General features: G+C 34.5%; 3 protein-coding genes and 1 long non-coding RNA gene across 5 annotated transcripts; 3 read left to right on the plus strand and 1 right to left on the minus strand.

The window, feature by feature from the left end:
• Positions 1-3,443: 3,443 nt before the first annotated feature.
• Positions 3,444-4,564, plus strand: LOC125493208 (uncharacterized). The gene is made up of 2 exons (XR_007269725.2): positions 3,444-3,890; positions 4,383-4,564. It is a non-coding gene; the product is annotated as an uncharacterized LOC125493208 (long non-coding RNA).
• Positions 4,565-6,059: 1,495 nt separating this feature from the next.
• Positions 6,060-13,196, plus strand: LOC104903685 (hypothetical protein). Its single transcript, XM_010691776.4, has 3 exons — positions 6,060-7,104; positions 10,369-11,312; positions 11,805-13,196. The coding sequence occupies exons 1-3, from the start codon at positions 6,905-6,907 to the stop codon at positions 12,788-12,790; spliced, it is 2,130 nt and encodes a 709-aa protein (XP_010690078.2). The 5' UTR covers positions 6,060-6,904; the 3' UTR covers positions 12,791-13,196.
• A 1,945-nt stretch (positions 13,197-15,141) lies between these two features.
• Positions 15,142-17,186, plus strand: LOC104903686 (60S ribosomal protein L28-1). Its single transcript, XM_010691777.3, has 4 exons — positions 15,142-15,299; positions 15,403-15,558; positions 16,182-16,342; positions 16,897-17,186. The coding sequence occupies exons 2-4, from the start codon at positions 15,411-15,413 to the stop codon at positions 17,035-17,037; spliced, it is 450 nt and encodes a 149-aa protein (XP_010690079.1). The 5' UTR covers positions 15,142-15,299; positions 15,403-15,410; the 3' UTR covers positions 17,038-17,186.
• A 1,109-nt stretch (positions 17,187-18,295) lies between these two features.
• On the minus strand, positions 18,296-22,508 carry LOC104903687 (GTP-binding protein YPTM2). Of its 2 annotated transcripts, none has more exons than XM_048635800.2 (8): positions 22,349-22,508; positions 20,712-20,784; positions 19,907-19,954; positions 19,775-19,822; positions 19,627-19,698; positions 19,181-19,336; positions 18,986-19,103; positions 18,296-18,546 (listed from the first exon to the last, which is right to left on the minus strand). In XM_048635800.2, the coding sequence occupies exons 1-7, from the start codon at positions 22,360-22,362 to the stop codon at positions 19,011-19,013; spliced, it is 504 nt and encodes a 167-aa protein (XP_048491757.1). In that variant the 5' UTR covers positions 22,363-22,508; the 3' UTR covers positions 18,296-18,546; positions 18,986-19,010. The 2 variants fall into 2 exon arrangements, with proteins under 2 accessions (XP_048491757.1, XP_010690080.1); XM_010691778.4 differs by having other exon boundaries at positions 18,986-19,089; positions 22,349-22,507.
• Between the last annotated feature and the right edge of the window lie 1,520 nt (positions 22,509-24,028).

A 24,028-nucleotide genomic window follows, 5' to 3' on the forward strand; every position in this document is an offset into this window, starting at 1 on the left:
ATCTTGGAACCTCAAATTGGTCTAGTCATAATGTGCCTTTGGGAGGAGCACATTTTTGTAATGCTCATATCTTTCATTTAGGCTATTACATAGTTCTGTTGGATCCTCCACAAATAGATATTCAGTTTTTAAACTTTCATGTAAATGATGTCTGAGGAGGACTAAGGCTTTTACCTTTTTTTGTACATTCGCAATTTTGATTGATGCGGCTGATGTAGTTGCATCCTCTTGTTGGGTTGTCACATCTTTAATTATATGTTCCAGTCCTTTGACCTTTAAATTCATTTGGCCGTCCACCGTCCATTCTAAAAACTTTTGCTCGGATAGATTTAGTATGTTAAATTGTCTTTTCACTAGATCTCTCATTCTTTGACTACAAACATGTAAATATTTGAAATTAGTAAATGATAATAAATCACATAAATTATCTCCCCCTGATTTATATCATTATAATTATACAATAAATAATAAAAACAATAAAATACTCAAATAGCAAACAATATTAATGAAGCAAGGAAAAAATACCAAAAACAGAAAAAAAAAATACAAGTGAAGAAAAAAAAACTTCCTAAAATGCATTTAAAGACATAAAAAAAATGAATTTCATGTGCATTTTTCGTCATTCTTCTGGGGAGATAATTTTTTTTTGTCTCCTACTTATGTATTAGAAGATATATCATTAAAGCCATGAGGAGGAAAAAGAAATCGGCTATAAGGAATAAATAGAGTTTTTTATTTTCCTAAAATCCTCCTCAAAAGAAGAAGATGAGGGTGGAGGACGGTTGACGTCAACGTGGAACATGGTGGCCGAAAGGCCGAGGAAGAAGAGAAAAAAAAATTGTGAGTTTTAAAAAATGGGAAGAAGATAAGGGATGTGTGGTGAAAATGGAGATGGGTAATCCGCTTTTATAGAGGGTTATCCCTAACTGTGCAGTTCATCTACAATTAAAAATATACAATGTAATAAAATTTCAAGATTGGCAAATATATATTAGAGCATGTTGGTAAAATGGTAATATAATATATGTAACAAAAAATGCAAAAAAAAAAAGAAGATTAGAGACAATAATATATAATAGTGTTCTGAATACTTGTTTCCTGCATACATATAACATTATTGCACATATAAAAGATAATAATTTTATAACTTCACTAGGCCGTCCATATAGGCGGCAATTTTTTTAAAAAAATTAACCTGTCCATATAGGCAGTTCAAGAGCAAAAAAAAATAACGTAAATAAGATATTCTTGCCCTCCATGAAGGTGGCGTTATTATCGAATCATTTATTTTCTGGGTTAGCGGCATGGGAATGTTTACTACTAGTTTCTTTTTGTTCATCTCTATCTCTTTTATTATTTGGTGGGGGTTGATTTTCAGTTGGTTGTATAGGAGGGTTATGGTGTTGGGAACACGGGTTTGTGGGTTTTCTCTGGTATAAGGGTATGCTCTCTTCGGCATAAAACAGTTGAACTGAACTGAACTGAACTTATTGGAGCTAAACTGAACTGAACTGAACTAAACTGAATTGAATTGAATTAAATTAAATTGAATTAAATTGAATGTAATAAATATATAAATAATATTTTAAACAATAATAATATGAATATTAAATAATAATTATAATGATAAGTAATAATAATGAATAATAATAGTATTTTTTTTTTTAAATGATAGTTATAAATAAATAATATTAATGATCATAAATTAATAATAATAATAATAATTAATGATAATGAATAATAATTATTTTATATTATTTGTATTAATTTATTAATACTTGATGATGATATATAATAACAATAATATCTAAGAAGTAAATTAATATTACTATTTTGATAATTAGATTTAATAATATAAGAATATTTAGTAATAAAAAAAATGATTGGGTTGGACCGCGAAAATTACATCATAAACCGTCTTGACGCGATTTGATTGGTTTATGAGCTAAAAAAAGTGGGTTTATTTGTGCTTTGACCTAAACCATGTTCCTCCTAATAAGAATAGTAATAATAATGAGTAAAGCTATAATAAACAAAATAATATATAGAAACAACAATAATAATAATACTTAATAATAATGATATATATTTAAATAATAATAATAATAATAATAATAATAATAAGAGTAATTAGTAAAATAAATTATACCAACATAATAATAATATTTAACAAAATGGTTATAAAAGAATGGAGCTGAACTGAACTGATTGGAGCTGAATTGAACTGAATTGAATTGAACTGATTGGAGCTGAACTGAAGTGAAAATAAGTTGGGGAGAACAGGCCCTAAGTATTTGTACCGTTGTTAAGGTTATTGGGTTGGGGATATCTTACACATCCCCTCGTTGGGTTGGTAGTAAATGGCACATTTTTTCGCTCTATCCGAAAGTAAACACCCGAAACAGAGACATTGTGTAAAACAATGTTAATCCCATTACTTTATTGATCCATGTTCGGATAGTAAAGGGTTGGGCTTGGAGAAAAAAAATAGAACTTGAAACAGAATGGATGTAAAGATTTTAAAGATACTTTTAATTTTTTTCGGTAGCAAACTCGTGTTGATAACGTGTTGTGAGAAATATATAGAGAGGGAATGTTACTGATAGAAATTTATCAAAAGAGTGTATTGTATACGAATTGAGCAAACCCACTTCTTACAAATGGCACTATTTATAGATACAAATTTCACTGTGTAATTTGCACAAAATCAACAATTGCAGCGACTGGGAGAAAATTCACCCAATATGCATTAAATACATGTCAGGTGGACTTCACTATGCTTAATAGTGGAATTTACCATTCCACTGTTCTCGCAACAGAATTTATTTTGTTGTGTTTTTTCTGAACTTTAGAAGTATTCCCCTAAAAAAAAAGGTTAATTGGTTAGAATAACACAACCTTTGGCTCTAGTGCAAGGAACATCACAACCTTAAACGTGTGCAAAGCGTGGCACCAATATAAATGTGTGGTGCATAAAATAGCATAAATGACGCCGTACTTTGTGGTAATGGCTTTATAGTCTGATAATTATCTAGAACTTTAGAGGATGAAAGACAATAAATCAACTTGCATATATACTAGCCAGTTGTTTATATTTCTGGGAAAAACTTCATTGGTACTTTGAAGTGACATTGATATTTGAAGTATTTAACCAAATTTAGTTCTTGATATTTTAGTGTTATCAATTCCGCATGTCATTATAGTGTGATTTATATTTTAGTGTTATAAGCTAAGGTGATCCTTTGTTTGAATCAAAGGGAGTACAATTAAAGTGACGCTTAATTTTAAAGATATATCCCCTTTGAACTTTATTAGTTTACCTCTTTTTTTGGGCACATTTGTCGAGACATTCATTTGAACCTTAATATCTCTAATTTTCGATAAGCAAAAATTACAAAAAGTTGATATTTGGATAATACACATTGAGATGAATCCAACAAGATCTCACATGAATATATTTTTCCTCAAATACAAATTACAAGAGATAGTCAAAGTCATGTATATAAATAGTGTCAAAAGTCAAAACATGTAAACTAATAAAGACCGGAGAGATTAAATGACAAGCTAAATATAATGACATAAAGTTTATCTTTGAACCAGTTTCTGCTAGTTTTGTATGTATTTTGGTGTATCCTGGCATGTTGCTGTGTGTCAGCAAATTTACCGCGCATCAATAATCTCTTATTAACAAATTGAAAATTTTGAATTATAACTTCAATATTGTTTTGTATTATAGGTACTTGATGATATGGTATTTAGTGGTCTAATTTGACCACCATGACTCTGGTTCCGGAACCATCGAGTTCGGCTACCCAACATCTCCATTTTACTTTCTTTGGGACAAGAGAAAGAGGAAAATGGGAAAGAAAGAAGAAATGACCATTCTCGAGGTAATCTTTTTCTTTTTCTTCTTGCCTTCATTTCTTTGCTTCATTTGGATGTTGTATTTTTTGAACTTTTGCGGTCCCTTTTTTATATAGTTAACATCGTTGCAATTAGTTGATAAAAAAAAAGAAGCATTTTTGTATGCCCAAGTTTTCCTCCATATATACTAATCTATAAAAATCAAATAGATTTTACTGCTATCATGTTCATGCTTAAAAAAATATACGATCAGGGATCAATAACTCACTGCCAAGTCTAATAAAAAAAATCAATACCACAGTCTTTTGCTCCTCTTTTTTGTATTTGCCTTCCTTTTTTGATACTTCACTATGCAAATACTAATGCTTACAAAGATTGCTCGGTCATAATAGTAATAGTTATTTTAGCCTAATTTACTCGGGTGTTTGTACAAAGACATGTTATCAAGACAATTTTTAAACCTATAAATATTGGTAAATTGTCTATGCTTCTCATAAAGGTATACAATTACATTACAGGGAACTCTCGATTTGGAAACTATTAATAACGAATTGGCGCTAAACACATAGTGATGCAAGTAGGTCATGTAACTTCACTCTGAAGGAGCCAAGTTCTATGCTGGATTCGAAATCCATTTGGTGGGATTAATCGGCTCGTGATCACTTGTGTCAATCAATGGGCTTCGGATAGCAACAGTCTGCTGGACAAAAATAGTTGTGCATTTTATTTAGATTGTGTGCTTGTACTTGTATTCTTATAAATTACCTATCAAAATGTAAACATGTAGTCTAGTCTGTCCCTATACAATCAATAGAAACTATTTGTTCGAATTTGAAGCATGAAAAACATGTGGTTCAAACAAACAATTATAGAGGCACTTAATTGTAACTAATATGACATTTTGGAGTAACGTGCGCATCTTCCTCTATGAATCATGTTACTGAGTTGAAATTGAAATGTTCAAACATAAAAAATTTAGCTTTGTCAAAGCACTTTTGTATAATATGTGTACTTATGTGGAGCTTGTTTGACATGTCCCATTTCAAAATGCTATTTTGTCAAAACTTGGTATTTTATATAAAGGGGTTAAAGTTTTTCTAAATATAATAAGTTTGCATCTTGATAGTTTAAAGAAGATTCACTAGCAAATACGAGAAATAACATAGGGGGAGTAAAATCTATTTGATTGTTATAGATTGGTATGTGGAGTGAAAAATGTGAGGGGAAACGAAACTTCCTTGGCTGAAACTAAAAGTAGTAATATATATTACCAGATGAAACAATTGAGGTTAATTACTCTTAGAAAAAAATGTGCTTCTCATGTCAACAAATTTTATAATAATTAGAAATAATTGTAGCCCAGTTGACCGATAATATTGTGCCAATCTAGCTACTCCAAGCCATGCGCGCGCGTAGCGCGCGAGCAAACCACTAGTAAATTAATAAAAGTTGCATTTTGGTTTTTAACCGTCAAGCCTCCAAAGTTTGCATTATCTCCTTCATCTCTCCATCGCACTCATCTCCAATAAAACATGGAGCATGTGCATTTGATATAAAAATAATTGCATGAAGATGGGGTTGTTTGGGAAAAAAAAGAGGGAAAAAATTGAAGCTGATTTGGTGCTTGATGTCTTACACCCTTACAAGATTTATATTTTTCGTTTTTATTTTATTTACATGAAACATTAATACATTAGGCCAATGACGTGAAAAAGTAAACAAATTTATAACGTCAATTCTAATTTAGCAAAAATCTAAAAAAATGCATGAACAACACCCTAAATGACTACAATTAGTCACTAAAAACTAGTTTCAATAAGCAAAAATCAATAGAAATTAGTAAAAGAATTCAATTTTGCCTAGTAAATATTACAATACAACAAAGAAACATTGAAACCATCTTAAACCAATAAGAACCAATTTTAATCAAACAAAAATCAATTCTCAACAAAAAAAAGTCAACCAAATAAAAATAATCTAAGTTTAGTAAGAACAAATCGAACTAAAACATACACAATTGTTAAAAAAAAAAACTAAACACACACAAAATAGTCCACTAACAATTAGAGTGACATCAGTCACATGCTTACTAAATGATATGAGTAAGTAAAATCAACAACAATTACAAACCGTAGATTTTCACAAATACTCTTCTTAAGTGGGACCCACAAACGTGTCATCAACCGTAGATCATCCATGGGACCCATGATGCATGAGGGACATGTGTTAAGATAATAAAAATTTTCATCCTTAATCACATTCATTTCAACCCTTAAAACCTTTTTATTTTTCTTCCAATTTTCTCTCTCATCCTCCCTTCAATTGAATTGACCCTCTAAAAAAGAAAAAAAAAGAGAGTATCTTTTGTTTCTCTCTCTTCTGGCAATAAGAGGAGGAGTTTTTTAGAGAAGATATATATTCATAAAAGTTTATTTTTGTGTTGAATGAGGTTGTACGTTCGATCCAAACTCAAGGGTAAAAAGAATGTTAATACAAGTATTATTCACATATTAGAAACTTAGAAAGTAGAAACACAGAAATAGTAGTGTAGAAGAAAGGTGGGGTTTTTCATGAAAAACCCTCTTCTTTCTCTCTCATATCTTCTCCAGTCTCCTCTACTGGGAGGAGTGATGTTATGAAGTCACCAAACCAAAAAAATTATAAACCGACATCATCAAATCTCATCTGGGTTTTTTTTGAAACTCAACTTAACAGAAATAAAGAAATTAAAGATATGTTTTTTCAGATCCTTTTAAACTCTTCCTGTTATTCCTAGTATAGGGTTTTTTGATTTTTTTTTTTTTTTGCTCTTTTTTTTTTCTGGGTTTTATGAATATCTGGGTTTTGTAACCAAGGCAAATTTGCTGATTTTTTTTTTGGGGGGGATTTTTTTGTTGGGTTTTGTTTTGTGTAATGGGGGGAAGTGGAAGGGCTCTTGCTTGAGCAAGGGCTTTGAAATTGTTGAAAACTTCCTTAAGCTTTTTTTTTTTTTTGTTTTTTTTGTTTTTTTTGGGATTTTTGGATTTAGAGGAGAAGAGATATGGTGGGTGGTGGGTCAAATGAGGAAGAAGGTAGAAAGAGATTAGATGAGACAGTTGGAGGATTAGTCTGGGTTCGACGTCGAAACGGGTCATGGTGGCCGGGTCAGATTGTGGGTGTAGATGAGTTATCTGAGAATGGTGTGAGCTCTCCAAGATCTGGGACACCCGTCAAGCTATTGGGTCGAGATGACTCAAGTGTGTGAGTCCCCTCTTTTACATGTTACTCTTTGTTTTTGTTGTTTTAGTTTGTTTTTGTGGAATATATAATGTGAATAATATGTGTGTGGGTTTCTAAAGTTTATCTTGTGCTGCCCCATTGTGGTGTTATACTGTTATATATTAATGCAAGTATTGCTCTGTATGGTGTTTGCTTGTCATTTGGATGTGTTTTGTGTTTTTGTATGTTTATGTACTACTTTTGAGGAATGTTTGGTGTTACTTCATGCTCTATTGGATCAAAAATGTTGCAAGAACCCAATAAATGACCTTACTGTTGGGCGTTGATTTAGCTATTGAAATTGAGTTTGTTGGTTAGAGAAGTATTTGTGGTACTTCTCAGCACAGTGTAGTTGTGAACTGAGGTAGAGCTGTGGAGGGCTTAAGGGCAAAGACAGAATAGCATTGAAAATGTCTATAGCTATCCAAAGTTTGGGTTAGAATTAGGTTTTATGATGTCTTATCATGGAGACTGTGATTGAGGTTTATTTAAGTTTTGAAAGTGCATAGGCCACACAGATAAGCAGTTAAGACATCATAGACTCGTAGTGAGTGCATATGGTGAAGCTGTGAAGCTAATTTTCCACATTATTTGCATTGCTTATTTAATGTGGTCAAAAGACTATTTAATGAGGTTAACAGACCTAGCTTATTCTAGGAGGATATGCTGGCATCATAATGTTGACCCAGTGTTACCTAATTCCCTAATTCCCCCGCGAATCATGAATTGAGAAAAGCGAATTATGGTCGGTTTTGGTTCATTTTTGGCGAATTAGATAGCAAATTATGTAATACCGTTGATCCCACGGAGCGGTAGCGGAGCTATTACGAAATGCACAGAAAGTTTAGGGAAAATGAACTATCGATATAGTAAGTTTGTTAATATGGGAGTAAGTAGCATGTTTTTTACTTTGATAAACATTGTTTGTGTTTTAGTTTGAAGCTTTAGTGGACTTCTATGTCGGTTATAATGCGCCTTGGTGTGCTAGAGAAGTGGAAAAAAGGGAGAGCGCAATGCATCAATAGGCCATTCGGGATTTTCAAAGGCCAATGTAGTTTTAATAATAAATGTAGTTGACCTTTTTCTGGGGTTAGACTTGGAAGGGAGAGGGGGCATTGTTATTTCATGAATGAAAATGGATGCTACACAGAATGTTCTTATCATCGAGAGTTAGGAGGGATTTGATAGTTTATCTCCTTTATCACTGTTCTTGGTTCAATCCTACGGGCATGATTATATACATTGCGTACAAGATGCCAAATACATCTTGTTTTCTTCATATATGAAGTTGATGTTGTTCTATGTAACTATTGAAAATGCATGTCTTTGCAAGGATAAATACATTGCGTATTTTTCTATCTGAAGTACAAACCTCTTGCTTCTATCCAGGAAGATATTTGTGCTTAAATCCTTATATGTTAAATAAACTATGATTCAATTGCAAATTTACACTTTTAGCTTGGCATCTGAATTGCCTGTTCTCTGTTGTAACTTTATAGAATGCTTATGGAGATCTGTTGGTCAATCTTTGTTAGTACCTTTTGCATAGTTAGTTTGTGTGGATTGATTAGCAACTGATACTTACAGACCTCCATGACCTGTCAGTCTGCCACTCATCATCCTTTGTGACAGCCTTTTTATAGTCTACTAATATGTAGAGCACACACACATCCGCGAGTAAACTCATGAATGCATTATGTACCTTAAATTTTCTTTATGAAAATGACATTTGAGTGGGATATTTCTGCATCCACTGCATACATGCCTTCAAAGAGGTCAACGCATTGGTAAAAGTATAGGTGCTGCTTGATGGACAACTTTTACTTTTGGCTATTCAACACCCTTTGTTACTGCTGCCTGTAGGTTAGTAAATATTCCCATGTTGTGTCTAATGAACAACCCGATGGGTGTTATAGTAAGTAGGATCTTATATGTGGGGATCATCATCATGTATTTGGAGTAAAAGGGTAATGGAAGCTAGGTAGGTCTGTCCTTCTGTATTGAGTAAGTTTCTTCCTGTGCGAGAACTTGTCCATTTCAAGATTTAATTTAACCAGTTGATGAGATTGGCTTGTTGCCTCTGGATTTTTGTGGATTAGCCATTTCATATCTTAGAGCTTCATTTGGGTGTATTGCCAATTTGCCGAAACTTGAATTTTTGTGATTATTTCTTAGAGAGATTGTAACTCTGCTGATTACTTAAGTTGTTCAATGGAAAACTGCTTACATCCTTATCTTCCTCATCTAGATTTTACAGGCTGATTTTGTTTTTTGTTTGTTCTGAGATAACTGGATATATGTTGGAGATTTCTTTATTGGGAAATATGTTGACTTCCTATGTGTTAGTAATGAATATATAAAATAGCTGGTGAATTGGCTTCTTGCTTTAGCTAAAGGTGTTAAGCTGGGTTTCTTGGCTTTCAATAGCTGACCATGTGTGGAGTACAATTGTTGCAAGTCCTTATGTGTGATCTCAAAAAGTAGGTTAACTGCTGGCTGAGCCACATCAAATTCGAAATTGATAATTTCTGGCTTTTGGTTAATAGTAGGTTTACACTCAGAAAAGAAGCAAAATAAAGTCTTAAAAGAACTATAAGAAAAGGAACAAAATTGGATTGATTATAGCCTTACAGGAAACAGAAGATGTCATTACCATGGTGCAAATTAATGGCATTTGGTGATCATTTGCCTTCAGGTTCTTCAAATAGGCACTTTGTCCCTTGAGCCTTATATAGCAAAAGTATTGTAAGATAAAGGAGAGGAATTTGATTGATGTTATATGTTTGCTTGGTTTTTTGGTACTGTTTCATTCTGTCAATCTATTGTGAGGATAAGACAGAGTTATTTTACTGCTTTAGCATCAGCTTGCAGGATTCGGAACCATTTTTTTTTATTGCAGTTCTGGAACTGGATTACGGGTACTGTTTTACATTTCTCTCTGGGGTGTCTGTTGGCTTTCAACTCTAGAGTGTGAGAACGTGGTATTTCTGAATTGTCCAACTTGTAAAGGCTTGTGCTGTTTTTTCTTTTTTCCTGTAGATCGTATGCCCTTTTAGGCACAGGCTAGCAGTTCAAACTCCTGTGTGCTCAGGTTTTATGTCAATTTGATTGGATGTTTGTGCTGTTTGTTTAAGGAGACTGTTCGTGCATCTTGTGGACTGCCATGTTTAGGGGACTTTTTGGAGTTTGGATCTATGAGCTTTTTCTGATCTATACTTTCTAAATGCTTGTTTTGGCTTTTGCCAGGGACTGGTATGATCTTGAGACAACTAAAGGGATCAAGGCATTTCGTTGTGGAGAATATGACAACTGCATTGAGCAAGCAAAGATCTCTGGGCCTAAATTTTTGAAGAGATCATTGAAATATCCTCGAAGAGAAATTGCGATTATTCGGGCTCTAGAAATCGAAAACACCTGCCTGTTCAAAGATGCCCCAAGCCTCAATGACAAACCAGATAATGGAAGACCGGTCAATCGTGAAAATGGTACTGCCTCCACTTCTCGTCCTACCAAAGACAGCGAGTGTTCTTCCAAGGAAACAAGTTCAGAGGAAACAGCAAGTGCTCGTGAAGAGAATTCAAATTCAAATTCAACGCAGGAGCTGTCTCATTCTGGTATTTCATATGAAGAGACTAATGGGTCCACTGGTCTGAAGGGGCAGCAAATCAAAGGGAAGAGGAGGAAAACTCCAAATGATTCGGAAGATGATGGTAATGAAGGGTTTAAGCGTATGAAAGGACTGAATGACCTGGGGGTGCGCTCAGAGCGGAAAATTCAAGTTTTGGCATTGGCAAATCCAGCTCCACCAAGTAGTGTATCACTTAATGGTAGTACACGTGCTGCTAATTGTACAGCAGTGGCGAATGGAGGTGCTCTGCCGACATTTAAGAAAAAGAGATCTCAAGTGGTTCATATACACGAGCTCTTGAAAAGGAAATACCGCCGGCGTCCACTGACTAAGGTTTTGGAAAATACAACAATGGTCCCTGTTCGGATTATTTGTGATGAATTTGCAAATCCTTTTGAGAGATCTGATGCTATATCTCCTACTTATGAATTTGAAGATGGTACCAAGGCCAAGGAGACTACTCATCTGTTGAACAGACACCATCACCTTCCTCTTCCTGAGGTTGATTCTTCAGATGTACTATATGAGGTCCCATTTATTGACGAGGAACTGCAACCTTCTGGTATGTTTATAGTGTGGCTCTATCTACCATGGCATCATACCATCATATGTCACCTATGTTGGAGTTTGTTGCTTTCTAATAGCTTACTAGTCAGTGGCCAGGCATGCTTCTCTTGGATTGGCAGTTTTGTCACAATATGCTAATTTGAATACATGTTGAAAGTCCAGGATGTTTATAAATAATAATGACAACCTAAGGGTCTGTTTACTATCATTTCTAGTTTTGGTTTTAAGATTTTAGTTTATTTTGAAAACTGACAATGGATTACTGATTATCACTTTTTTTTTTCTCCATATTTTATGTTTTTAGTCCGATAAAAACTGGAAACTGAAACTGAACAGACCATAAAGTATATGTTTAGAATGTAGTCACCCTTTCTTTTAAGGATTTGATTGAGCTGCTTCTTTGGACTCTTTGCCTGTCTATAGCTCATCTATGATTACGTGTGCTTGAAATAGATTATTGATTGTAAGGTTGTGCTTTCTTCATCAGGTTTCTCGCCAGACTGGAAACCCTCCTCCTCCTTGAAGCCTCTTGTTGGTCCTTTGAAAGGGGATTTCAATCGCAATTTTCATGTTCATGCCTCTTCTTTTCTTGAGCATGAGGCACTTGATGAGCCTGGTCCTATTTACTGTGCTTCCCATGTCAGCCAGAAGGTGGAGAAAAGCGCTTCTAAATGGCAATCGAAAGGAAAAAGAAAGGCAAGATATGTGAGTAAATATGATGAAATGAATTCCCAAAAGAAGCCAGATGTTGGTCATGATAAGTCGGATGCTTATGGCATGGGTCTTGACAGTCCAGGCCCAAGCTCAAATGGGTTAATCAATGGGTTCACAGATCTGAGAAAACACATTTCTTCTCAGAGATCATTCTCATATCATCAGTCTCACTCCCGTTTCTTAGTTCCCTCCAGTTTGGAGTTGCCTGATGTTCCATCACTCACACTGTATGAGGTTGAAGTCACGGTGGAAGCTACCAGGTCGCAGGTGCAACATGTTCCTTATATATCTCTTATGAGCAAGTTGAGTGGTAAACCTATCACGGGTCATCCAGTTGCAGTCGAGGCTTTAGAAGACGGGTTTTGTGATCTTCAGGCCTGTGATTACCCAGCGAGCGGAAGCTGTGAGTTAGATGATGAAGATACAGAGATGGATTTCGTAATTGAGCCCAAAACAAAGCACATCAAACTCCAATCTCATTTCCCTCGGCGTAGAGGTAAAGGTAAAAAAGGTAAAGGTAAAGGTAAATCTTCCAAGTCAAAAAAGAGACATGGTTCTTCATCAAAGAAAACAAGGAAGTTGTCATCACTAACTGGTCCTCACAAGCTAAACCCAGAAAAAAGAAAACCTATGGTACAGACTTCCAAAGGTCCTACACTAGCTTGTGTTCCATTGAAGATAGTTTTCAGTAGGATAAATGAGGCTTTAAATGGTTCAACACGATCAGCTCACCGTGCCGCGACATTGAATAACACATGACAGTGAACCCCCCAGGTTCAAATTTACAGTAGGCTGGGGGTGAAAACATTTTTACTTTTTACTTTTTTCTTTTTTTTAGCCTCTGGATTTATCTATTTTAGAGATTGTAGAATCTATGAGGTAGTCTAATTTCTGCTTAGCAATTCAAAGTGTAACGAATATGATCAATTTTAATTTGTACATTCGGTCTGATTAGTAGGAGCTTCATTTTTTTCTTGGTTATGACACTTCTTGCATTATTGGCAACACTAGTTGAAACTTGAAACTGACAAGTTTGCTAAAATAAGCCAAATGTAATGTTATTCTGGTAGAAGTAGAATTCATCGTTTCTTTTGCTGGAATATTTATTTTTATTTTGTAAGATACTTGTATTTTGATACATTATATATATCTGTAGTCTATACTTCCTCTGGTTTTCGATTGTAACAATCTTGACGTGTTTAGATGCACTACTTTAATTATTAATATCTTTGATTATTTTTTAGTAAATATTATAAAGATTTGCCATTTTGGAAGTATATATCAAGAGTTTGAGATAAATCCAACTAGATTTCATATAACTATTTTTCTTTACGGAAACATCAAAATAGATCGTGCAAAATGGTGGATGAATAATCTAAAAATTCAATTGTTGTAATAGAAAAAGAATGTACATATTACTAGTTTTTAATTGGTTTTTTTCGAATCTAAGTTAATCATATACCTAATAAAAAAATGTCAATTATTGTATCTAAATAATAGTACATTGTTTTGGTTCTTACATAATTGTTGATAATGCCCACTAGTTTGAGATCTATTCTATGCTTATCTTATTTGATTTTTTTTAACTATTATAGAATTTTTTTTTTTTAAAAAAAGAGCACACGAATAGAAATGAGATGAAATTTACGATTCGTTTTGATTGAAAGAAATGGAGGGAGAGGAAGGGAAGGGAAATAGAGGGATGGATTTTCCTCGATATGAATACCAACTACCAAGTGATGAGAGGATTCAAGGATGAATTCCTTCACATTTTGTGTTTGTGATAAACTAATCTCTTTAACAATCTTTAAAATTTTAGAGGAACTCATCACTCGTCCTTCCTCCTCCCATTCTCTTGATTTCCTTCCTCATTCTCTAACCATACGCACCCTAAGTTGATGTCTCCTTTAAAATGTTACTAAATATATCCATCCAAGTTATGTTGCAATTGGTGATTCTGAGTTAGATGACGTAGTCTCATATGATTTTCAAAGTACGTGTTTTTATTTGTAAGTAGTTTATAATTAGAACACAATGTTAGAGTTGATGACTTTCTCTTTAATTAATTCGTTGCTATTGAGCATTGGACATTATGTTTAATTACGGTGTCCTAAGTCCTAACCTTCGCTTTTACTCCATATATGTGAAGGACTGCAAACAAGTGCAAAGCATCCTAAATGCGTGTTCTATAACATTGAGCAAATAGTTCCTAATCTCTAATAGCATGTTCCCTCAAGGATTAAATTTGACAAAGATAGCCTATTCAGGATAGATAGAATAAACCATATATATGCATGTCAAAGCAGTAATTATTATACATTGTTCCATTAATTGTATAATTGACCTTGAACATTTTACATTTGATTTGAACTCAAAATATGAATTACAAAATGATTGGAGACATGATTTAGGGTTGACAATCTAATCCATTGAGTTCACACCCTTATTTTTAGAAAACTCAAATTATAAAGTGTTCAGGGTCTCTTCTTTTCAACTTGTTTTTATTGGACTTTTTAAAACTGCTTTCCACTTTTTTTTTTTTAATTTAGTAATTTTTCTATATTATTCTTATTTTTTCCAAAAATAAGTAAGTAAGTTGAACACAACGGGCCCTGAATTATTAAGGTTGAGTTTCCAAAATCTAGAATTCATATTACTAAAAAGTCTTAGTGGTTGTTTGGTATACATGAAATCATGTAGGCAATAGAAATTCTCATAATTTTCTGATTTCAATAGTTGTTTGGTTGACCGTAAGTGGGAAAAATAGGGACAATAAAAATTTCTCAGAAAATTGAACTTTCCACAAAATGCGAGAATTTATTCACCCACCCCCTTTGATCATCCAGAACTCCCACATCAATGCATGGAAAGTACAACTTATTAAGTATCAACCAAATATATTATAACCATGTTCTAAAAATTACATATAGAAAATAACTACTTAAAAAGTAAAAAATTTTATGGACAAATTTACCCTCAGGCCTTAGGTAAGTTAAAAAGGGGTTGCTAAACCATTACTATTACTTATGACTTATGCGCCTTAACAATACTAGGTAAGGTTATTCCTCAAAATGGCCCGTAAAAGGCCCAAGTACAAGATTTACTCATCACATACAAAGAAAAGCCCGTTTGAATAAACAAAAACCTAGGGTTTTATTCAGAGACGACGATATAAAACCCTAATTTGTCGTCCCCTACTCTTCTTTCTCTAATCTCTCTCCTACATTTCTGAAATACTCAAGAACCCTAATTCCTCTTCGGAGCTTAGGTTTGTACATTTCTCCATCAATTTTCCAGATTTAATTCAATCAATCTTTTACGATTGACTTTAATTTTTGATTGATTATGTTGTGGGTTTGAAAAAATTGCAGGAGAAGAAATGGCGACAGTACCAGGAGCTTTGATTTGGGAGATAGTGAAGAAGAATAACTGTTTTTTGGTAAAGGAATTTGGTAATGGAAGTGCTAAGGTTCAATTTAGCAAGGAAAGTAACAACCTTTACAACACCCATTCCTACAAATATTCTGGTATTTTATTTTCCTTGTATCTTTTTTTTATTGGGTTTTGTTATGTTTGATTTAAATGATGTGGGGATTTTTTTTCTGGGTTTTGTTGATGTGTTTGATTACTTAGAAATGGAAAGTGTAATGAAAAAATGAGCGGATGTATGTTATTTTTCTTGTAGATTGAGCAGATCTATTTGTTAAGGTTAAGTATGTTAGATGCTTTTTGTGGTTTTTGATTTAATTGAGCAAAATGTAATCTGTGAATTTGCACTGGCTTTTGCTGACTTTTTTGGCTAGTTGATGTAACGATTTAAATTTATGCTAGTATTGGACTTGTATTTTTGTTTAGAGTTGAGTAATTAATACCTTATTAATTGAGAAGAAATTGTTGTGAACTTGTACATTTTAGGTGCTGAATGAAGGAGACATTAGTGGAATTTGCTGTTTCTTTTATAGTTGATCTCTTCTTGGCAATTTTAGTTAGAAAGTCAGTATATGAATTTAGCGTATGGCGGTGCATTTGTTGATCTTGTTTCACCTTGATGTTGCTGATGGGTTTGGGACCTATAGCTGGACGCCTCTGTAATAAGACCCTAGTGTTAGATTGATTTGCATTAGTTTTTCTTATGTGATTGTTGTTGTAGGGATCGCAAACCCCAAGACTGTAGCTGTCCAACCAGCAGGCAAAGATTCTGTTGTCCTCACTACAACTAAGACTAGGAAGCAGAACAAGCCCGCCAGTCTACAACACAAGTCTGTTATGAAGAAGGACTTCCGCAGGATGGTCAAGGCTGTCGAGAACCAGGTGAAGATTCATTTGTTTTTGGGTAGTTGTGATTGCTTTATTGATAATTCGATTTCTTGAATGTTTGAGCTTGGTATTCCTTCAGTCCCCAGTGTTACTTATAGGATCAGGGAGGGATCTTTTATTAATTACTTAATGCACCTGTTTTTTCATGTTATACCTGTGTTTTTCCAGAGAAGATTGTAGTTCATGTGTGGAGAAGTTTATGTAGTGTACAGCATTGTGTAGTATCTGTAGCGGTTGCTTGTACATGTTTAATCCCATGGAATTATGGAGGGTGTTGGTGTACGTTGCTGTACAATAATATAAGCCTGCAGCTGCAGCACTATGTGGTTTTATATTTAGGTGTAGCAGGACTTCTCAAATTCATATATCTGCCTAAAGTGCATCTTTACATTTGAATACTAAGATTTTGATATGGGTTTTTAATTAATATATTTTGTTTTGAGAAATAAAGATGATCCATGGTTCTTGGGATAAATTTTATTTATTTAAGAATTCTGGCTTCTGATAATTGCAAAATACTCACATCACATTGTGTGTACATTGCACAGGTCGGTGATAATTACTACAGGCCTGACTTGAAGCAAGCAGCCCTAGCTAGGTTGAGCATCGTGAACAGGAGTCTCCAAGTTGCCAAATCCGGTGTGAAGAAGAGGAACAGGCAGCCACCTAAGTTCCGCGGCAGGAAGTGAATTAGGTGTTGAAATTTTGTCATACTCTCCAGTAGTAGTGTGTTCTGGACGACTCTTCTATCTGAATTTATATCCTACTCTTTTTGTAGTTTTTGTTGGATTTGAGACAGTATTATTTTCAGTTTATGAGAAATAGACGGCTTGGTTTCTATTGTTTGTTGTTACCGAAGTTTGTAACTTGTGGAATGGAGGTATCTATGAAAGTTAAATACCTGCAACCATCACTTGTTTTTGGATAGTTGAACCTCTATAATATTCCTTGTGGAAATGGACTGTTTTACCCACATCGGTTTCAAAAATTTGTTTGATTTTCAGTTAGCAGAGTTTTTGTTTCAGAGGTATTTTTTGTCTCTAGACAAATCATTTGAATTCATCTTCCATCCTTAGCCCCCCGTTTGGTTCACTAATTTTAGAGTCCTAGAAATGGAATCAATTACCGATTCCCTTTCTTTATGTTTGGCCCAACCCCTTGTCAATCTATTACTATTACTTGGTGGTAAATTGGTAATAGACTTTCCCAATTTGTTACCTCTCCTCTTCCTCAAGTAATAAAATTCATTAGTTGGTGGTAATGCCTAATGGTTACCATTTTATTTTTGTTGATGGCTTTGAACCAAATAGTAACCATTTTTATTATCATTTTCCTCATTTGTTTTCATTCTCTTTTCATTCCCTTTCCATTCCATATTTTGAACCAAATGATCCCTAGTGTTTTTGGTCCAACCAAACAAAGTCTTAAATACTTGTTTGGTTTCGGACATGAAATGAAAGGTAATGAAATTGAGAAGAGGGGAATTGTTACCTGTATTGATTGTTTACGTTAACTCATGTAATGGAAAGGGATCGACAATCATTGACATAAAGACAACAAATTTGTCACTTCAGAAGAACAGGAAGGTAATAGATTAGGGAGGGGAGTTCATCACCACCAATGGTTGGTAATGAATTGACGAGGGAGTGAACCAAATAGAACGAAAGGGATTGGTAATCGATTTTGTTTCCGAAAGCTTAATAATGTAGAACCAAACATGCCAGTATAGGAAAAAAGTACTTCATCCATTCCATACGTAAGTAGTACTCTTATAGTGTCTTGATGGAAAGAGAGAGAGCTGTGCCAGATTTCTCATTAGCGGACTCATTCAAAAGAGAGATATAAGTATGTTGTTAACATCTGCACCAGGATCCATCAACCCAGCTCCCTATGGACATCTGATTGCAAAAGGAATAAACACAGAGAAGAACAAAGAACACATGGAAAGGTATCAAAAGCGATTTTTTAAGGTGGCAAATACATTTATTCATATATCACAGATCATGGTTGTCTTAAGGTCTGTTCAAACAATTGTTTGGGCAATTATCAACCTTAGTTTCTTTTTTCTATGTACAAGCAAAAACCCTGCTATTCAGTTAGTCAATTAAGAGCAGCAACTCGAGCTTTGGTTGACAGGTTGGCCGCGGATTTGCACAGTGGAAGGCTTGTCACCACCTGCTCCTGGTTGAGTTGCCATTCTGCACAGGAAAAAAAATGGTGAATCATCTGCAATTTTCTTCATACTTCCATTAATTCCATACCATAAAACAAAGATCAAGTGAGACTAACAAGTTTGGTTCAACTCATGAAATGGAAATGGAGTGAAATCAAATTGGGGAAAGAGATGGAAGCAATCATTGTTACATTTATTGGGTGTTCGGTTTTATTATGATTGAGCAGGGTAACACAATGTGTTATCATAGGTTTGGTCAGGCTAATGATAGGTTAGAAGTAGTTATCCTCAAAAAAAAGAAAACATCACTCAACCCCTTACACCAAATGACGTAACGAAATGGTTTCTAGTTTTCGTTCCCAACAATTATAAGTCTCATACTAAACATGGTCTAAATGGTTTCTAGTTTCCGTTTCCAACAATTATAAGTCTCATACTAAACAAAGTATAAATGTTAAGCATACCGTTTTTTTATATCTTCCGTCATGGTCAGAAATGCCTGCTCAACATTGGTAGCATCTTTGGCACTTGTTTCCAGGAAGGGAATACCAATTTCATCAGCATATGCCTTGAAATTTTTTTCTGGAAATGTTAGCAAGTACATAATGCTTTTGAAATTGATTATACAAAATCCAGATGATTAGAATAATGAACACTACCTTAGCAGTTTCATAAGAAACTGCACGATTGGCTGTCAAGTCGCTCTTATTTCCAACTAAGAGCTTGTTGACATTATTGCTAGCATAACGATCAATTTCACTGAGCCACTGTTTCACATTATTGAAGCTTTCTTGGTCTGTGATGTCATACACAACCTATAGTAGAAAAAAAAGGAAAGACAGTTAAATATGTATCTGTTGGGAAAAACACAAGGTTGATGGACATAGGCTATGTTTTGTTGGACGGAAAAAATTACAATGTATAATGATTTTGCATGAAAAATTAATTTCTAGGGAAAATACAACTGTAAATTAGTTTTATATTGTTTGTCCCTGTGGGTTGTCTCCCCTAACAAAAAGACTTTGCCTCTATTAATTCTATCAAACGGAAAACTAATATCCACCTTTTACAAATCATACAAAAGAAAACATTCTCTCAAACTTACAATGATTCCATGTGCACCACGATAATAGCTACTTGTGATTGTCCGGAAACGTTCTTGGCCTGCAGTATCCCACTATAGAACAAGCAAAAGACAGATATGAAAGTTGACTTACAATATGCTGGTATATAAGTATTGAAAAGAGACTTACAATCTGTAGTTTTATAGTCTTTCCATCCTGGTCCACCGTGCGTATTTTCTAAAGCAACAAGAATAACGTATGATGATCAATTTACTGAAATAGTGTACAGTTCAGATCACAAAGGATAATGTCATTACTCACAAAGTCGACTCCAATGGTGCTTATGTAGCTATCGAGGTATGAATCGTCCTTCATTTTCATACAACAAATTAGTCAGCAATCCAAAACTACAGAAGTTCAAGGGATACTCCCGATAAAGTAGATCCACTTTATGGTACATAGGTAGAGATTGACAAAGTAGAGATTGACAAAGTAGAGATTTACAAACTACAAAGGAAACTAAAGCGGATGGAAAAGTATCTAAAGGACAGCACACTTTATGACCTCAAGGCTCAAAGATAGAAATATTGGGAAGAAAATTGCAAAGAACAAAGCAAAAATCTATACTATGAAGGAAAACCGGTATTGTTGTCTGTATATAGATGCATAGAAAGGAAGCCTAGAATATGTTAAGGAAGTGCTTAAAATGCTAAGTGACAATTTCCCGAAAAGAATACTTCCATCATGCTAGATCCCCGGGATGAATAGATTACACCAAAATGCACCAAACCTTCGAAGTCCTATGATCAACTACCTTCCTCGACAGGAATTCGAAAAAAGGGGCATTTGTTTGATAATAGTACAGACATTTCACATGATCAAGAAAGAAAAAAAATAGTGATGGGCTTTATAATTCAATTCCTTGAATACCACAAGAACCATTTGCATTGCAAAACCTTAGAGCTTTCTCTTAGGTACACTCACTTCATAATACAGTGATACACTCAATTCATTATTGACATATTTTAGTGATCAAAGCTAATCTGGCAGAAGTTGCACTTGCCACAATATGATATCCGACAATGTATTTTGAAACATTATATGAACAAAGATGGAATGGACATACAGCAAATCTGAGTAAAAGACATGATTTGCCCACTCCAGAGTCACCAATAAGTAAGAGCTTGAAGAGATAGTCACTGCAAAGTGTATAGACAAAGACAATTCAGATTTTGAGAAAGAGATGCCTTAATACCAGAGAATAACATATCTAACTTCTATAATTGTCCTTTAAAGGCTAAAGTTAGATGTCCCTGACTAGAAATATTAGGTTGGTGAAGAAAATTTCAAGTATAGGCTTCAATTTTCAGGAGTTATTAATGGATGTTTAACCTGGCTGTCATACATACATATTTTTCAAATCAGTAAGCGCATATGTAACAGAAAAGTCACCAAAAATGTTTACTTGTTATCCATGGATACGACTGCACACTTTGTCATCCATGTTAGAAAAGGAGAGGAAGTGCTTACGTAACAGAAAAGTCACCAGTACTGTCCACTTGCTAATTGCTATGCATACGACGACACTCTTTGTCATCCATGAAAATGGATAGAAAGTGCATATGCAATAGAATAGCCCCAAAATTGTTCACTTGCTATGTATAAGATTGCACTCTCCCTTCTCCGTGTTAAGTGTACAAAAAACACACAAGGGAAACCGAAAATACCAAGTATAAATTTTGTTTCATTTATAAATTGATAAATACATGACATTCTGGATAACACAAACAAATTTCTCAAAGGTTAATCTTTTCACCAAGTTTGAACAAATATTGAACGTGTTATAAACGATCACGAGCATTTCTACTAGACACCCAGGTATACCTAGAAATAGTACACCCAATACAACAATTTAGGTATCTAGAAGCACTTACTATAAAGTCAATAAAGCCCCTTTCTCATACATTTTTCCATGGACCTACCTAATTCTAGGTACACCAGGGTGTACGTAAAAATTTGCAAAGATCATGAATGAAATCATAGTCTATGTATACACGAACAAGCTCTTCCTGAGCCTAAATGATAAAATTTGGGATTATTTTATTTAGTTATTCAATTACCAAGCTTCGACTGAGCTAGTTCTAGAGGTATCCGCTCATTCATCCCAAAGCACAAAATGAAAATTCAGCTTCAATAACTACCCATTCAGCTTAATAAAAAATTAGAACATATTCTTACAACCGTTGTATATCCTACCTGATACAACAAAATCGTTCCTAACCGATCAAAATCTTTTAAAAGATTTTTGTTTTTCATTAATTCCCAGAAACCCTTATTTTTCCGGGTTGTGAGAGGATTGTATTGCTACGTAGCGCAATAGTTGTACCAGAAAGTTCCTATCAAAGATTGGTCTCAACTACAGCTGTTCATCCACGTAATTTGTTATCACCATGTCTTTCTTCTTTTAATTTTTTTTTTTAAAATATAAACATGACCATGTCTTTTTTCTTTGTAAGACACAGTAAGTAAGTCTTAAGAGATTCTAATTTCAATTATTCTCCTCAACAAAAATCAACATCAATATATATAATTCTACCCAGCAAGAAAAATTCAGCAACAATTAAGGTCAAAGTTTCTTAAAAGATAATAAACTAACAATAAATAGAACCAGATGAATAAACTGAAGTAAACCAAGCAACAATAAAGTTAATCGATTGAAATTGAATTGAACAAACTAAGATATAGGTAAAAAGAAGAGCTTACTATTCGGAATTCATCGTAATTTGCGTTAAGAGGAGAGAGAAAGAAAGGGGGGTTTATTTGGAGGATCAAATGATTGAATGAGCAGAACTGCAGAAGAAGTTAATCTTTCGTTAGTTAAACAGGTATACGCGTCAGCTTCAACTTTACTCGTATTATTTTGAGTGCTTTTTTTTCCTCAAAGGATTATAAAATTTGTCAGAAATCAATTTTTATAATCATTTTTTTTTTTGAGAAACCATCTTTTAAAAAAATTTGGTTAATTAGCCACCTTTTTGGTTCTTTTTTTTTTTGGTTGGAAGCCACCACTTGCCGGAATCCGGCGTTGACTTCAATCTTCCAGCGTTGACCATTAGATTTTCGCCATTCTTCCCCTTTTATCTTTCTCCCCTCTCCCCCCATCGCATCCCCGACAACCCACCCTCCCTCTCGCATCCCCGGCGACCCCCCTCCTCCCTCGTAACCCGCCGACAAACACCCCCCACGACCATCTCCACCCTCCCAGCCCTAAGCCCATCTCCTTCCTCGCATCCCCCGACATCTCAGGTGGAAGAAATGACGAAAATCTGGAAAAAAATAGCAAAAATATGATGGTCAACGCCGGAAAATCAAGGTCAACGCCGGATTCCGGCAAGTGGTGGCTTCCAACAAAAAAATGAACCAAAAGGTGGCTAATTAACCAAATTTTTTTAAAAGGCGGTTTCTCACAAAAAAGTGATTATAAAAGGTGGTTTCTGACAAAATTTTTCTTTTATTTACGAGACTAGAGAGATATTTTAAGGGAAAAACTATATGCAGACGACTTATTACTTTTTGGTAGAGTGGATGAACAAACGGCTTTTCAGGTAAGGAGGGAAAACAAAAAATGCATCTAGTCTTTAAGGAGTGTACGTTTCTCCCTAAGGCTAAAGGGGGGCTTGGAATTAGAGATCATAGAACTTTAAATAAGATTCTTATGGCCAAGTTAGGATTGCGTATGTGCCAAGGGACACCAAATCTTGCAAAAGAGTGTATCACGTCAAAATATGTCCGTAAGAATGGTATAACAAAATTCCAAAGTGTTTCTCAAATATGGCAAAGCATAGGAAAAGGTTGGGAGTTACTAGAAGCTAGTTGTGTTTGGACCCTAGAAGATGGCAAAGTGGCTTCCTTTTGGAATGACAATTGGTTAGGGAGTGGTAATGTAGGAAGCTTAATTATGGGTCCTCTAAATAAGATTGAGAACCAACTGTGTGTTAGAGAAGTATGGAGCAATGGAGAGTGGAACGGGCGTAGATTATCATTTGAGCTGCCTGCGGAAATAAAAGAGAGATTCAAAAGCTTGTGTTGGACCCCAATAGATGAGAGTGACACACCCTTCTCGTCTCTTGCTATGCAAAATATTTTTTCTCTAAAGAAAGCGTATAATGTAGACAATTCTAAAAAAGTTGATACAAAGGCTGACCTCTCTTGGATTTGGCAAGGCAGCTACCCCCTAAATTAAAATTCTTCTTGTGGCTTTGTTGGTTAGATAGGCTTCCCATGAAGAAAATGCTTTGGTTAAGGAAAATTCGACCATCCCCTTTGTGTGTAATATGTCATTTGGAAGAAAAAAGTGTCCTCCACACCCTTAGAGAATGTAGTTTTGCTAAGGAAGTATGGGATCTCACTAATATTGAAATAACCCTACTCACGGGTAATAGG

This window comes from Beta vulgaris, chromosome 9, assembly GCF_026745355.1.
Source record: "Beta vulgaris subsp. vulgaris cultivar EL10 chromosome 9, EL10.2, whole genome shotgun sequence".
Classification (NCBI taxonomy): Eukaryota; Viridiplantae; Streptophyta; class Magnoliopsida; order Caryophyllales; family Amaranthaceae; genus Beta; species Beta vulgaris.